At 40.6% G+C, this 16173-nt stretch overlaps 1 protein-coding gene across 2 annotated transcripts in view; it reads right to left on the bottom strand.

The window, feature by feature from the left end:
- The window catches only part of SHMT1 (serine hydroxymethyltransferase 1), a 451377-nt gene that overhangs the window by 52746 nt on the left and 382458 nt on the right, over positions 1-16173 (bottom strand). For both annotated transcript variants that reach the window (XM_069645688.1, XM_069645689.1), the window contains exon 11: positions 3000-3110. In XM_069645688.1, coding sequence (XP_069501789.1) covers positions 3000-3110 — 111 coding nt within the window. The remainder of the gene's footprint in view (positions 1-2999; positions 3111-16173) is intronic.

Below are 16173 nucleotides of genomic sequence, written 5' to 3'. Positions count from 1 at the left end.
CTGGGAACTGGCAAATGAAGGGAGAAGTCTGGGAAGACAACTCATTGCCATAATCTATGTGTTAAGGGATATGGGACGGCAAGAACGTTAAATTCAAAGATGGGGCTGTTTAAAGTTTAAAAATAAAATTTAAAAAAATACCCGTCACCCCTCACCAGGTGCTCATTTCACCTTATGGTTGCCAGGCTGAGAGCCATCTCAAACCCCACTATAACCTGCTCCGCTTGCTCTCGTTGTCCAGCTGGGACTTTTTTTCCACCAGGGCAGGTAAGTGTCAAGGGGATCGGGGCAGGTGCCAGAATCCCTGGTAGTTTCTCAGAGTTCTACCCTAGTTTCTCCCACAAGCTTCAAACTCCTCTCAGTGCACACAGCCACATGTCAAAATGTAATAAGACTCCATTTACTCTCCTGTCCCCTACTGCCACCTGGTTTTGAGGCAGCTCCTTAACTGCAGAATGATGCTGAAGCCCTGCAAGGGCTTCTTCATGATGAAATGAGGAACAGGAAAGACAAAAAGGTGGACAGCAAATTCCTTGAAAGTTCCCAAAATAACTAGGTGAACCATTCCTTGGCCTAAATGGGTACCATGGCTGCAGGAATGGGAAGTATGAGGACAATGAAAGAAATGGTGTGTGGGCCGGGAAATAGGATGTGCAGTCCAATAGCGCTGCAATCTCAAAATGTATCAGCTTTGGCCCCCTCCTACCCCCCCTCACCTCCCCCTCACTCTTACTAGGTAATGATGTGTGCCCAAACTCCTTGGAAAGCTGTGCTAAGAGATAAATAATTAACATGTTGGGGGAGAAGCAGATATGCAGCATTTCTCATTTCAGTGGCTATTCTTCCAGAGATAAGGAGGAGTGGTCAGGGAATGTTATGTTCATGGCATTGATATTATACACCGCTGCCATTTTTCACAGTCTCCAGGGGCTGAATGACGAAAGGTACTGGCAAGACAAGGTCAAATTGAACAGTGACTAGAATAGCAGAGGGCAGTCCTACAATTGCAACTTTTCTAACAGTAATGCAACACATACTACTTGTAAACTTAGAAAGATAATAAGTTTGAGATCTTAATTGGCCGCAGGCGTTAAATCATAATGTTCTTCTCCTTTGTCCTTCGCCAACTATCTTTTGACCTACAAGTAGATGCTGTGATCAAAAGGTGCCTTTTCACTTGTATAAAATGAATCATTGCAAAAATCTCTTGGGTATAGTCCATCTTCAGGTTTTCGTTTAGGCTAATGCATTATCAAGAATTCAATATTGTGGCCTATTTATTTAGGTGTTTAATATTAGTCTACACTTTTTCAGGCTGGAAAAATGTGAGCTTATTTCTCAGGCTCGACTTTCGTTGGGTTGGCTGATAGACTAGATTCAAGCCTGTGCCCTCACTTATCTTGAAGGTTGCAATTGACCTGGCCCCAAACTATTTGTCTTGTTTGCCTCAGACATCACTCAGATAAAGTGCAAAGGATATTTTGCTTGTTAATGAGTATGATCATTTCACACTTTTGGATGCAGTTTGTGGAATGGGCTTCCAATTTGCTAGAAACAGCTCTACTCTACAAGCTTTTATATTATAGAGAATTCCATACTTATCTTCCTTTTATGTGCCTTAAACTAGACATAGAAAGCACGGCTGGGTGTATTTTTAGATCTTAGTAGGGATATATTATGTATAACACTTTTGTATTATTGTTTCTAGGTTTGTGTGTCTTAGCCCATGCCCACCACCACCTTAAAGTATCTTCTTCAGGGACAGAATGCACCTTTAGTGCTAACGGGTAAGAGCTGACCTATTGATTCTTCTGGAAACAAGAGTGTCCGACCAAGCGCGGGACAAGTGCAGAGTACTGAGCTGGAAGCCATAAACATCTACTAGCCAGGCTTAAGTAGCAAGCATTATCAACACCAGTTTCACTGGAGAGCATCTGAAATGAAATTGCCAATTTGTTTTTCCTTTGTCCGGGGTGGAAATGAACAGCAAAAAACAGGACTGAGGGGCAGAATCGAGCAGAATAGAAACAAGGAAGAACTAGTCAAGCAGGATACGGTCCTCAGATAGTGGAACGGTGGCACTGTATTCACAAGAGAAGTAAAAAAGAGCCTTCTAAGCTGCACAAGGGGACTAATTGCAGTGCACTTGACCTGGTTTTGAAGAAGCAGTTTCTGAATAAATCTAAAGGTACTGCCGCTTCCGGTTAACTGAGAACAGGAGAGGCACGTATATAAAGTAAGAAAGTATTAAAAACAGTATGGCTTAAACACTAAAAAGCCATCAAGGGCCAGCGAGCAAGGAAACGCTTCCACGTCCAATGAAAAAATGAAAGCAGAGATGGACGGGACTTGTATTCTCCAAGTGGTAAATGAAGCACAGTAGGGTTCGTTGAATTACTACTAATGACCCACCAGACAACCATAGATTAAGAAACATGTGGCTGAAAAATATCCCATGCAGGGGAGATGCGCACCAGACGTCAAAGCACACCCCACAAACAGTTACCTACACATTAGGCATGTTGGTAAACAATTGTGTTTATCAAAAAGTTGGGTAGCTACAAGCACAGTAGAAACGCAAGTATACAATGCAAATCAAGGTCTGGAGAAATGTTCTCTGGCACAACCTGCAAACAAGGTATTTTAATGAGGTAGCACCATACACAGAGCATACACAATATATGCAGACCGAATAATTAGCTTCCTGAACTTTGGGTAATATGTACATTTGTCTGCTCTGAAGTCACCCAAATACCCCATCCCTACAGTAGTCTGCCAATTTATTTATGGCCCGTTTGACTGATCAGGACTTGCTGACCAAGTCTTACTACAAACAACTAAGGTGTGACGGGGGCAAGAAGAGTAATAAAAAAGCAGTAACGTTTCCAACTACACCACTTCAAACAGCAAGACCTAAAAAGGAAACTTGCCAAGATAAGATCTGACTGGCACAACCTTTGCCTAGATGAGCCAATAGAGGGTATGCTTAAGAGCCTCACCTCGGTGAATAAAATGAGCAACCTTCTTGAAATCATCTTCCAAAAACCCCCTCGAGGTCAGAGCCGGAGATCCAAGTCTCAATCCACTGGGCCGTAAGGCACTCTTGTCACCTGCAAGATAAATGAAAGAAAACATGAAAATCCTTGCTGCTCCCGAGACAACCTGAGAGTTAGAGGGGGGAACAAGAAGGGATTATTGAATTACACATCCATCTCTGGGACATCCATTCATTAATAGGAATGGAGAGCCAGAGTGCTCCTTAAATTGAAAATAGTTGAATCCAGGAGCCAGTTTCCAGCCTAATTGAAGTGTTCAATATAGAGGACCATATGGCTTGATATATTACAATCTTCTGGTAACTAATGACACTAATAACACACTGTCTCACAGGCTCAAATTCTATCCATAGAGGAATGTGAAGACTATGGGACTGTTAGGGAAGTTTCTCCACAGCCCTCTGACAAGAAGTGTAGGACGACTTATCCTTAGAAAGATAGCAGCATGTCCATCAAATTAGTCCCAACTCCAACAATGGATAGTGCAGCTGAGCAATCCAGCTCTACTCTTAGGAGGATGGACTGGTACCAAAGTACATTTAGACAGACACACGTATAATAATATAGCACAATTCTTGAAGTGAACAACTTGCTGGAGTCAGACACTTACACGATTCGAATGTAGCAATGCATTCATAACATGTTTATAAATAGATACCCAGCTACAATAACATGTTTATTATTTACAGTTGTCACTATGTATATGCCCTTACATGCCATCCATAACACATGCCATCCATAACACAAACATGTTTATTACTTACAGTTGGTTACTAATACCGCTAAAGATGCACTTTTTTGTAACGGATTATGATATCCAAATAAGGCAACTACAATACAAATTTGCAAATCTTAATATTGTACAATAATCTGAAGATTAATTCTCAATAAGGTTTTAGCTAAAGCTCAAATTTATAACACCCCTCCCCCCTCCCTATCACCAGGGGGATGTCAGTACACGTATTCCATGTACGACCATCACTCAAACCCAGTGCATCATCTAGAACTATCTACTTTAAATGGACCACTAAATTAGCAATCACCTTTTCAGAACTCCTATTGGCAATCGCACCCATACTTGGTCACCCTGATCTACTCTTGATAGTCTAGTATTACATTTCTTATCATTTGCTGCTTTATTTTTTATTCTTACTCTCCCTCAACTCTTTCATTCCACTCAATGAACTTCATTCCCCCCAACCAGACGGGGACATACATGAGTAGCAGCTTTCCTCTTTAATATTTTGAAAGGAATTCATTCCGTTGAGGCATGCAGTGTCAATCTGTAGGTTAATGCCAGTCTTCCTAGGTCATCTTCCCAAGTCCTCCCCGCTTGGATCGACATTTAAATTCTCTGCATTAAAATTCTATTCCACTCCTCAACTAAACCATTGGTGGAACACTGATGATTTATGTCCATATTCATTAAAAAATAAATCCACAATAGAAATGAACTGGACACCATTATCTGGTAATATTTTCTTTGGTATGCCTTCTCTCTGAAATAGGTCATTCATGCATTTAATTACAGCTCTTGAATCGCCATCAAACACAGACCTTACTTCTACCTATTTGGAATACATGTCTGCCATCACAATTACATATTTTTTCTTACCTTCCCTGGAGTGTAAGGGACGAAATAGGTCAACAGCAACGTATTATCAGGAAATATTTGGAAGGTCAACGTGCTTCAAAGGCTGGGTATGCATTTGCAGGGCCTTGTCAGATAGGGAGCAAGTACTACACTATCATCGCTTCCACTTGTTTATCTAAACCTGGCCACCAGTAGTCTAAGCAAAGAAACCCCTTTGTTCTAGAAACTCCCACATGGCTATCATGAGCTAGTTGCAAACGTTTCATCCTTATGCCGGCTGGAGGAATGATTCGACTAGATCTCAGTACATGAGAACCTTCAATGCTCAGTTCATCTCATAGCGTATGAAAGGCACCCAGCCCCAGATCAGGGGTCCACAGACCAATTTTTGAAGACTAGGCCTTTTTCCATTTTGAGTTCCAGATCACCATCCTGGGCATTATCCCACTCGTCTTGATTTAGATTCTCCACAAATACAAACACTTGTAATTGTTCATCAATGTCTTCATCTGATGAGTTAATAGAGAACTTGGAGAAAATCTGCTATGATGTTGTCTTTACCTGAAACATGTTTAATAGTAAAATCATGGCCTTGTATTCGACATCACCCAGTTCATGATCCGCTTTAAACACCATCTAATCCCTTTGAAATGAATACTGCTACTAAAGGTTTATGATCAGTGAGTATGGAAAATCTTGGCCCCCACAAGAAGGTTCTGAATTTTCTTACTGTCCATGTTACCGACAGAGCCTCCTTTTCAATGACTGAATACCGTTGCTCCACCTCTTAGTGACCTGGAGGCAAAGGCCACTACCTGGTCACCTTAGTTATCCGATTGTAAGAGCACAGCTCCAAAACCAGTACCACTAGCAACAGTCATTATACAGGTGTCTTTGCTTGTGTCAAAGGGAGACAGAATAGTAGCATTAGCAATGGCTTTCTTTATGTCACGGAACTCAGTTTCACAGGTACTGTTCCAATCAAATTCTTGACATTTCTTACACAGATTTCTAATATATATATATATATATATATATATATATATATATATATATATATATATATATATATATACACACATCTGTCTGAGACATGTTCTACAAATCTTGAATTATACCTAAGAATGTCAACCTCTGGTCTATTCTTGGGAGGAGAAGATTGTAATATAGCTGAAACCAATCCTTCCCTGGGTGATATACCATTTTCTGATAAACAATGGGCAAAATAGTCAAATGATCGAGTCCCTAAAACATTTGGACTTTTGTAACATGAGGCCCACAGCACACAACTTATCTAAGATGATATTCAATTTAGAATCAAAGTCTTTGATCAATGTGCCCATTACCAGAACATCATCCTGGTAGTCAAACACACCTGGGATGTCACCCACCACTTCCATCATCCCCTGAAACCAAGCAGCTGCTGAGACTGATCCAAATAGTATCCTTTTAAACCGAAAAGGTGCCATCTTGCGTGAAGAAAGCGTTGAGGCTTCTGGATTGGGGATTAATTTGATCTGGTGGTAGGCAGACGCTAGATCAAGCGTAGTAAATGCTTTGGCTCCAGCAGTAAGTCTGAACAACTCACCAATGGTTGGGAGTGGAAAGCGATCAACCACCACACATTTGTTAAAGGATCGAAGGTCTATGCATAGACTAGCACTTCCATTTGGTTTCCTAACCACTACTACTGGGGAGCACTATTCAGAGGCTTCTACTGGTTCTAATCTTCCTTAATTAATTGGTCAATTTCTTTTTTTTGTTTTTATTGATTTAGTTGCATTTTTTTTTTGTTACAACTTTTCAATTAACATGACATAACAGCACAATCTGAACATGATAAATCAAAATAATGTAAAAACAACTTAATGTCATTTCTCAGAAGATCATTCAAAATGTACAACCAGTAAGTACAATAAGTATAAAGCACTCTAGTATTCACAAATGACCAGAATATCATCGAAGAAAAGTACACAGTATCTAAAATTTTTAGCATACTCAATTCGAATAAAAATATTCAATCATGTATTCATGAGTTTACCCTGATCTAAATTTAAGGAAAGAAGAAAATTTACAGTGGCTATCTGGATTTTCAAGTCTGACGAGCCAAAAATGCGGTCCCAACAAGCATTCGAATCATACATTGCAAATCTAGGGCAATATTTATGAAAATGCAGTTGTCGCTGACCAAACAAACTAGGACATGTAGTAATTAAATGTGCTAAAGTTTCTGGAGTTTTGGTTTTTTGACAGAACCGACAAAAATTTTGAAGTGGTCCTATAAGCTGGCGTGTACAAAGGAGATCTCTTGTTTCCCATATATGTAGCCGGAAACGGAGAATTAAATTTCTACATTTCGAAGAAGGAGCTCTTGATAAATATGATTGTGTAATGCCTCTTTTATGTGGTGGAAAGCGAAAGCTCGAGGCGTGTTTATAAGTAAGACATTTCTGATGGTTCATAATCCAGGAGGTCTGATGGATTTTTAATTTAGCCTTATCCGGATTTTGCAGAAGAGTTTCGAGTGAGATATCTGCCTCTGCTAAGATCTTATATACTGCTAACAGCCATCTTTGGATAAAGACGTGATCTGTCGTAAAGATGTAGTTCGACAATATCTTAAGTAGATTGTCTATCTTAGATGATATTAAACATTTTCTGAAAAAAGAACATTGTTTCCAGTTAAGGTGTGCAGATAGTGAAGAGAGACCCAATTCATAACGCAACCACGAAATGGGGATACACTGGGGCAGATGCAGTACATGCTTCCAAAATTTGCCCTCCCATTTATCAAGAGTAGTAGATGGTATAGGAGGTCCAGCTTCCAAGCCATACAAAACTGTGGGAATAACTTTCATGTTCCAAAATGTTAAAGCCGGGATCATGGAGAATTTTCCAAATTTTGCAAGGAGAATCCGTGATTGTGATATCGCTGTTAGTAATTTAACTTCAATTTGAGCCATATGTTTCAGTGGATGGAGTGAGGCTTCGAAAATAATACCTAAATAGGTATACGACGAAATCAAAGACAGAGAAGTGTTATTATCAATCAACCAATGTTTGCGAGTGTGAAGGTCAGAATGTGGGTTGAACATCAAGACTTCAGTCTTTGAGGAGTTAATTTTTAAATCATTCTCTGCGACAGAGGTCTAATGCTGATAAAAGTTTTTGTAAACCATTGGGGGTCTTTGAGATGAGGACAATATCATCAGCATAAAACAATGCTTTTATGGGAATACCATTAATTTTCGGAGAATCTGATTGAATAGGTTCGAAGGTATATTTGATGTCTTGGATATAGTAATTGAAAATGGCTGCCGCCAGCAAACAGCCTTGTTTAAGGCTACGTGAGGTGGGAATCGGGTGGGAGAGTAGACCATTCAATGTCAATCTAACCTGAACCGTGGTGGCAGAATGAAAATGATAAATGAGGTCGGTAATAGAGGGGGGACATTTGTCATGAATTAGTTTAGACATAAGTTTGACTCTAGAAATTGAGTCAAATGCAGAATGCAGGTCCACGAAAGCAAAGTAGATCTGTTGTTTTTGAATGTGACACAGAGATTTAATAGAGTTTAAAAGAAACAAATTAACAGCTGTGCCCATTCCTGCAACGAAACCTGACTGAAACGGATTACGATGGAAATGGTTTAATGTCCATGCCGAAAACTCCAGCAACAGAAACTTTGCAAAAATCTTACTTGGAGAGTCGAGGAGCGCAATGGGGCGATAATTCGCAGGAAGTGAACGGTCTCCCTTTTTGTAAATTGGCACGAGAATGGACGTGTGCCATGAAGAAGGGAGAGTTCGAGTGGTCAGGATGTTTTGAAATAACAAAAAGAGAATTTTTGCCCAATGGTTTATGTTAGATTTGAGCATTAAATTGCTGATACCATCGGGTCCTGCAGCTCTCGAGCTTTTAGCCAATTTTATATAATGAATAATTGTTTCCAATTCACAATTCAGAGACCAATGCGAGGTGGACTGCATTTGATATTTAAACATACTGAACGCTGGATCGAAATATAATATAGAGAAGTGTTGGACCCATTGCGCTTCTTGCACTCCATTGGCTTGTGCCTCTAATTGTTGATTACAATGTTTATGCTTAAGTAGTTTCCAAGTACCTGCAGAATTCTTTGTAGCTTTAGTATTCAGCATTCGCTCACTGTCTTGTTGGAATAGCAAGGCTCTATGCCCACGGACCCAGTTGGTATAGCGGGTTTTTGCCTGCCTTGCGAGGGTAAACCGAGAGCTTGAAGACAAGGAAAGCAAAAATTTGCGTTCCTGCCTATAACTTATCCTTCTATGATGTAAATCATGATCAAAAGAGTGTAAATGAGTAGTCTACCTCTGTTTAGAGATAAGAATATTATTCTGGAATTGTTGTAGAAGGTGTGTATATTCAATCTTAGAATTAGAATTGGAAGCCATAGATGGATCAAGTGATTGTTTTAGCGTCCAAAACATTCTAGAGGACAGCGTGATGCGATTGCCAGTGGAATTGATAAGATGTTGAACGGACCTTCTAGTATAAGAAGGCACTATAGCCAGGGGTCTTAGGAAATGTAATGTCAGAAACTTGTGGTCACTGTACAACTGAGAAGTGATGTTTAGTGAAGTGATTTTGTCAAACAAATTTGCGTCAGTATATATGTAATCAATTGTACTGGAGCTTGAATCCCGGCACCAAGTTGTTGAAGCAGGAAGATCCCCAGGCACAGCTCCGTTAATCATCATGAAGTTATTATGAGACATAAAGGTAGTCCAAGTCGAAACCTCCTGAGCAGTAGATTGAGAAGTGGGGTTAAAGCAATCAAGATTAAGATCGCCAAGGAGAAGAATGGCAGTGACATCAGATGCCTGAGAAACTATTTCAAGCATGTAGGAGAGTTCTCTGAGAAATGAATTTAGAGACAGTTTTGCCGGGTTCCGGTATATGTTAAAGATGGCCATATTACCTCCACATCCAATTACTCTAACTAATTGAATATAGATGTCGAAGGCACACCATGGGACTATTTCTAAATCAGCAGATTGTTTAACTGCTACCAGGAGGCCCGACATTGGACGGCCTCTCTCGCCTCTCACAGCCGAAATAAGTGCAGTTGCATAGTTGTCCTTAACAGGAGGGGTTAGAAACCATGTTTCCTGAAAAGCCAGTATATCATAAGAGTGAGTAAACACATCAATAGCATGTTGTAGATGAACATGGCCTCTAGTATTCCAACAACCTAGTGAAAAGAAACGATGATCCGGAGTAGCTTGAAGTTATAAATTATGGCAGCCCTTTTTGGAAGATTGGTATACTCGTGTGGTTTGAAGGGATTTACCTGAATCAACAGCAGATAGATTTGTAGGAGAGAACAAAGATTGTGATCGGTCAGGGTCCTGAGAGATGAGAAATCCCATCTCAAACAATATCAGCTCAGCATTCCAAAGCAATTTCGCCACAGTAGCTGAAGGAATCCATAGACGGACAATGGTGAAGTCAACATCAGCAATAAATTCCACCAGGTCAATATCAGTTGACGAAATGTGTTCCAAAGTAACAACATCATTCAAAATATTTAAAACACACTGCCTATTGAGATTATACAATGGGTGGGAGCCACCACGACATTTCATAATTAATGAATAGCCGTTTGGGGCACGTAAATTGGAATTTTGAGATAAAGTTTTAGGAAGTGCTTTGCTGAGATTCATATTTTTGGAGGAGTGCAAAGAGGCAGGGCGAGGAAGGGGGTGATAGTTCAGCGTTGGCGGTGCAGGAATAGTGGCAGACCAGGGGTGGGAAGTGGGAAAAATTCGGGATAGGTCCTGTGGTACAGTTGAGTAATGGGGGACAGGTAGAGAAGAGCCAGGGCGTAGATCACTTTGGGCGTGAGTAGTGGCAAGCGCATTGTTATTGGAAGCCCCAATATATGAAACACCGTGGGTGTCCAAAAAGGTGTTCATTAAAGATTTAAGCTGGGAGGTCATCAAATCAGGATTCTGTAAAGTAGAGCCACACGGCATGTTATTAGGGGCTTGATGTTGAACTGGGACAGAAGGTAGCAAGGAAACTGGCGGAGGTGGCATCACGCCTATAGGCGCCGTTCTGAAGAGATTGTTGTTTGGAGCCTGGGGAGCCGCAACAGTAGGCTGAGTAGAAGCAGAAGTCGGAGAAATAGACTGATTTTTCAGGGAGAGATATTCATCAATAGCATTTTTGATGAGAGTAATTATTGCAGTAGATGAGGTGTCAAGGCAGGGTATGGGACCAGAGTTGATCAGAGCAGGCAACAAGGTTGTGGAGGAAGAGGCAACCTCTGAACATGCAGGGGGCACCGAAAGGTCAATTTCTTTTGTGACCTCTATTCTGAGAGCTAGTGGGACACACCTACATTTTGCGACCACTGCGCTTGATCCTTTCCTTAATCTAATTTTATGATATTTACCCTTAAAGTAACCCACATTTTCTCTAAATACATCAGTGGTATTATTCTCTGGGGATGAGGTTATGGTAGAGACATAGCCAGGAATTTTTGGATTGATTGTACATGAATTTGTACCGCACTCCAATGACACAAGGGCTTACTGGTGCCGATAAAAACAAAGAAAATAACAGCTCCCAAGCTAACGGAGCACAATATCTTCACATAATTTCAAAGGAAACATCACAAGGAGAACAGATCTAATAAAATAGAAATGGTTAATTTCTTTTTAAAAATTTCGACTGACTTCAGGTCCCCTAAGATCCCTCGGAAGGGCATTCCAGGCTCTTGGGGCAGCATTATCAAAGGATCCCATGAGAGCTTTATTACAGTTACAGCCGGGGGGGGGGGGGGGGGGGGGGGGGGAGTCATTAATTGTTTGGTATTGTTCGATCTTAAGGCTCTCGCATGGTTTTATAACCAGCCGATCTATTAGGTAGGAAGGCACAAGTTCCAAGTGACATTTTTGAGTAATAAGAAGTAGCCGGAACTGAATTCTAGCCCTCACCGGACATCAATGCAGACCTCGCCTTGCATCCGAAACATGGTCACTTCATTTGAATCCAGTAACCACACTAACGGCGCTGTTCTGTATCACCTGGAGGCGATCAAAATCTGTTTGCGAGCTGCCAATAAGCAAGCTGCAACAATAATCCATTTTAGAGCCGATTATAGCTTGTGCAATGGTCTCTGCGTTCTTTTGTGAAATAAAAGGCCGGAGTGACACAAGTAGTTTGATGTAATAGGTGGATGTCGAGACCAGCTCGCTAATCTGTGCCCCCATGTCACGTTGCTGATACCATCCCAGCAAACCACATCTTTTGTCAGACAAACTTTATCTCTGGTTAGTTTACCTTTGCATGTTAAAGTTGCATGAAACCACCCTACCAGTGTTATTCTTGAGCCACTGTTAGGGAGAATTCTCAGAAATGCGCTACATTGCTCCCACCTTAGAGACCCCCAGCTCTTTTGCTGAACCTTGGGACTTTGTACTTTTAATGCTGTTGGTTTTCTGTGTTTTCTTTTGGTTTTGGAGTCTGACAAACCCCATAGGCATCATCGTTTTACATTGTGACACACAGCACCTTCAGTGCAGTGGCACAGGGAAGTCTTTTCGATTTCCCAATGGTTTAAATACCTTCTCTTGTATAAACTACTGTTTCCAAGAGCAGTAAAGTGAAATTGACTTTACCACTAGATGTCAGCTTATGCATAACATGCGATCTAAGCAGATGCACAAGCCTCAGAAATACACACACACACACACACACACACACACACACCTTGAGAAGGTTCTGCGTCTCCCGGGAGACCACACAACATGTTGATAAATGTTTGGCACATTAATGGCAACAGACATTCCCAAGATTTGAATATGGCATGGCATTCATAACAGGTTTATAAATACAGTTAGCCTGCTATGATAACATGTTTATTATTCACAGTTGTCACTGTTTATGCCACTATATGGCATCCATACCAACATTTTTTATTACCTACAGTTGGTTACTAATGCCTCTAAAGATTCACTTTGTTGTAACAGATTCTAATATCCAAATAGGTTAATAAAATACACATTTGCAAACCTTAATATTGTACAATAATCTGAAGATTAATTCTCAATAAGGTTTTAGCTAATGCTCCAATATATGGGATACATTACTCAACGTAATCACATTTCTGGTGCTTCTATTGGCTTAGATTCACATGCTCTGCATAGTCCGACATCTAATAGAAGTCGCAAAGTATTACAAGGTTTGTTTTTTAAACTCGGAAACGGACGTCGACAGGGCGTGATCAGTAATACTATCCCCTAGTGTGACATGTGCTGTACTCATGGTCCTTCATGCGTTGAGCTTCCCCAGATTGATGGTTTCTGACATGAGGTTGCATGAAGTATAGCGCGAGTACAGATGTTGTAAAGCAGAAACAGAGAACCCCAGAAAACATATGCGCCTTCTAGTCCGTAGTGTTGTGTAAAGGAGTGTACAGAACTCCAGGTTGCCGCTTTACAAATGGATTTGAGGAACATTTGCAATAATTGCTATGGAAGCCCCTATACCGAAAAAAACAGTGCAGGGAGCGGCTGCCTGAGGTGTGATAGTGTGCTCTAGGCTTGATGGGCAGATCTCTCTTGGCAAATGTGTAGCACAGTGTGATGCAGTTTACAATCCACTTTGAAATAGCTGATGTAGAGACTGGATCCCCTAGTCTACCAGCTGCCACTGAAGTGAAAAACTGGTTTGTTTTCCTTAGTAGTTTTGTCTTTTCTAGATAATAAATCACTGCTCTCCTCACATCAAGTGTGTGGAGGCTTCTTTCAGCCACGTTAGTGGGGTTCTGGAAAAAGGTGGGTGTAGTTCTATCGATTGGTTCACATGGAACTTTGAAATAAATGTAGACATAAATCGTGGGTGAGTGCGCAGGACCACCTTATCCTTGTGAACCGTGACAAATGGGTCTTGAACGGAGAGGGCTTGCAGTTCACCAACTCTTCTTATTGATACGATTGCCACCAAGAAGGTGGTCATGTAAGTGAGTGTTTTAAGGCTAGCCTTATGCATAGGTTCAAAGGGAGGCCCCATTGGTCTAGTAAGTACCACATTCCTGTCCAATTGTGGAGCTGGGTTGGAAATAGGGGGGATGCAGTCTTAACCCCTTCCATAAATGCTTTGATTACTGGAACTTTCCACAACAAAACTTTCTTCTGGGACGTGGTGTATGCTGAAAGTGCAGTTTTCAGATCCATCGCCTACAAAAGGCACAAGTCAGACTAGTGTTTGGGGCTCCTAAAAACACCCTAACCTCAGGCAGCCGCTCCCTGCACTGTTTTTTTCGGTTTTCTTTCCTAACATCGACAGTGGTCTGTAAGATCCGCAGTCAGTGTATTTTTTTGCCCGGCTTGAGGAGCGGGATGACTGCTTCCCTCAGAGTCTCCGGCAGCTTGCCCTGTTCAAATGCCTCAATTAACATTGCCAATAATGGTGGGACCAGGTCTGCCATATATGTCTTATAAAATTCACTTGGGAGGCCATCGGCTCCCGGCGCCTTATTGGTGGGTAGGTTACAGATTACTGAAGAGTTTTTTTTATGGGGATGTGTGTGGGTACAACCTCTTCTGTTGGCGACCTTAGATTAATTTAAACACTTTTCAGCCGTGTCGCATTCGTGTGGCAATTGTTGGAGGAACCAATCCCCTACCTCCTTGGTTTGAAAATAAAACAAAGTGGCCTGCCACACAATGATTGCGCCACACATGTTTCCAAAACCAACTTCCTTTATATTTTGCAAATTTGGTCATATACAGCAAATCTTAGTGCAGGTTTTAGAGTTTTCCATTTGAAATCACAAAGCCCTCTATTCCTAGTTAACACGTGTTTCGGCTGCTCTAGACCCTTTTTCAAACCAAATAGGGCAATAACGCAAAGCAATCATATTCTGTGTGCATAGTTGATAGACAGATTCATATATTTTACCACAAATTCATATATTTTACCACAAAAGGAAAAAGAAAATGGATGGAGAGTTGGGTTTCAAATTTGTTTCACATATTTAAAAAATAAACAAAAAATATATAAATTCAAATCAGAGAAATCGTACCCAAACAGTAAAGGAAAAATAATGTCATTCATTAAAAGTAAATATACATGCTTAGCTGTAGATAAAAGATAAGTAACGTGTCAGTGCCTCATATATAATTCATCACTCAATCATTCCAATATGTGTCTGCGATGCGTACTATGATGCATGCTCCACATTAACTATCGGACTGAAGACAGTCCGTACATCCCTCCGTGTTACCATTCGTACCGCGATGTGGGCGTAGAAAAATGTCTCCTTATCCCTGCTTCACGGCCCACAGTGTCCGCTTACCTTGATCACTTCTAATCCTGATTCCTCGTGTCGGCCTTGCTCTGAAATGAGCCGCCGCGCGGGTCTTCTTTGTAATCTATAGTGTTGTCATAGTTACTTACACAGTCCCTTCTTGGTTTCTACTCGCTTTTACAAGGTGGCCATATTGGAATGGTGCGATTTTCGAGATCTTACATTATAACATTGGTAATGCCTGAATTTAGCAATGTGTAGATATGCCAGTCTCTTATATATAGCAGTATATTACAGTTTAACATTTTTAATAACTTTTAAATTTACATTGCTTTTCGTATTCCCTCTCTCCCTCCCTCCTGGTCATTTCTTGGTAGGAGTTCATCAATATGCAGTTGGCCCTTCCCATTTTCCACCAGAATAACAAATACAGTGTCAACAATTAGCCTTTCATTCATAGGTTCATAAAAAATTACCCATTTCATTGTCCTGATTCAAACCAAATTCTATTGTCCTAAATTTACAAATCAGTCTTGCTCCCATCTGCCTGAGTTTTTCCTCCAGGTTTCCCCCTCTACTTCAAGTATATAATTATGCTAAAACAATTCTTTTTTGTTTTCTCTGTTTTTTATTTATTATTTTTTATCCTGTCCATGTTATGTATATTTACTTTTACTGAATGACATTTTTCCTTTACTGTTTGGGTACGATTTCTCTGATTTGAATTTATATATTTTTTGTTTATTTTTTAAATGTGTGCAACAAATTTGAAACCCAACCCTCCATCCATTTTCTTTTTCCTTTTGTGGTGAAATATATGAATCTGTCTATCAACTATGCACACCGAATATGATTGCTTTGTGTTATTAACCTATTTGTTTTGAAAAAGGCTCTTGAGCAGCCGAAACACGTGTTAACTAGGAATAGAGGGCTTTGTGATTTCAAATGGAAAACTCAAACCTGCACAAAGATTTGCTGTATATGACCAAATTTGCAAAATTTAAAGGAAGTTGGTTTTGGAAACATGTGTGGCGCAATCATTGTGTGGCAGGCCACTTTGATCAGGTTACAGATTACGTATTCCAGTTCCTCCAGTTCCAGTGGTGCCTCAAGCCTTTCCCTTTCAGCTTCCCCAAGCCTGGGTAGGATGATATCTACCAACACTTCATTTATGTCCCTTTCCTCTGCTTCTATTTTATCGGTGTATAATTTACAATAGTAT

Source organism: Ambystoma mexicanum, chromosome 2p (genome assembly GCF_040938575.1).
Source record: "Ambystoma mexicanum isolate Mex_15411 chromosome 2p, UKY_AmexF1_1, whole genome shotgun sequence".
Lineage (NCBI taxonomy): Eukaryota > Metazoa > Chordata > Amphibia > Caudata > Ambystomatidae > Ambystoma > Ambystoma mexicanum.
This window is presented reverse-complemented; position numbering and strand designations above follow the sequence as displayed.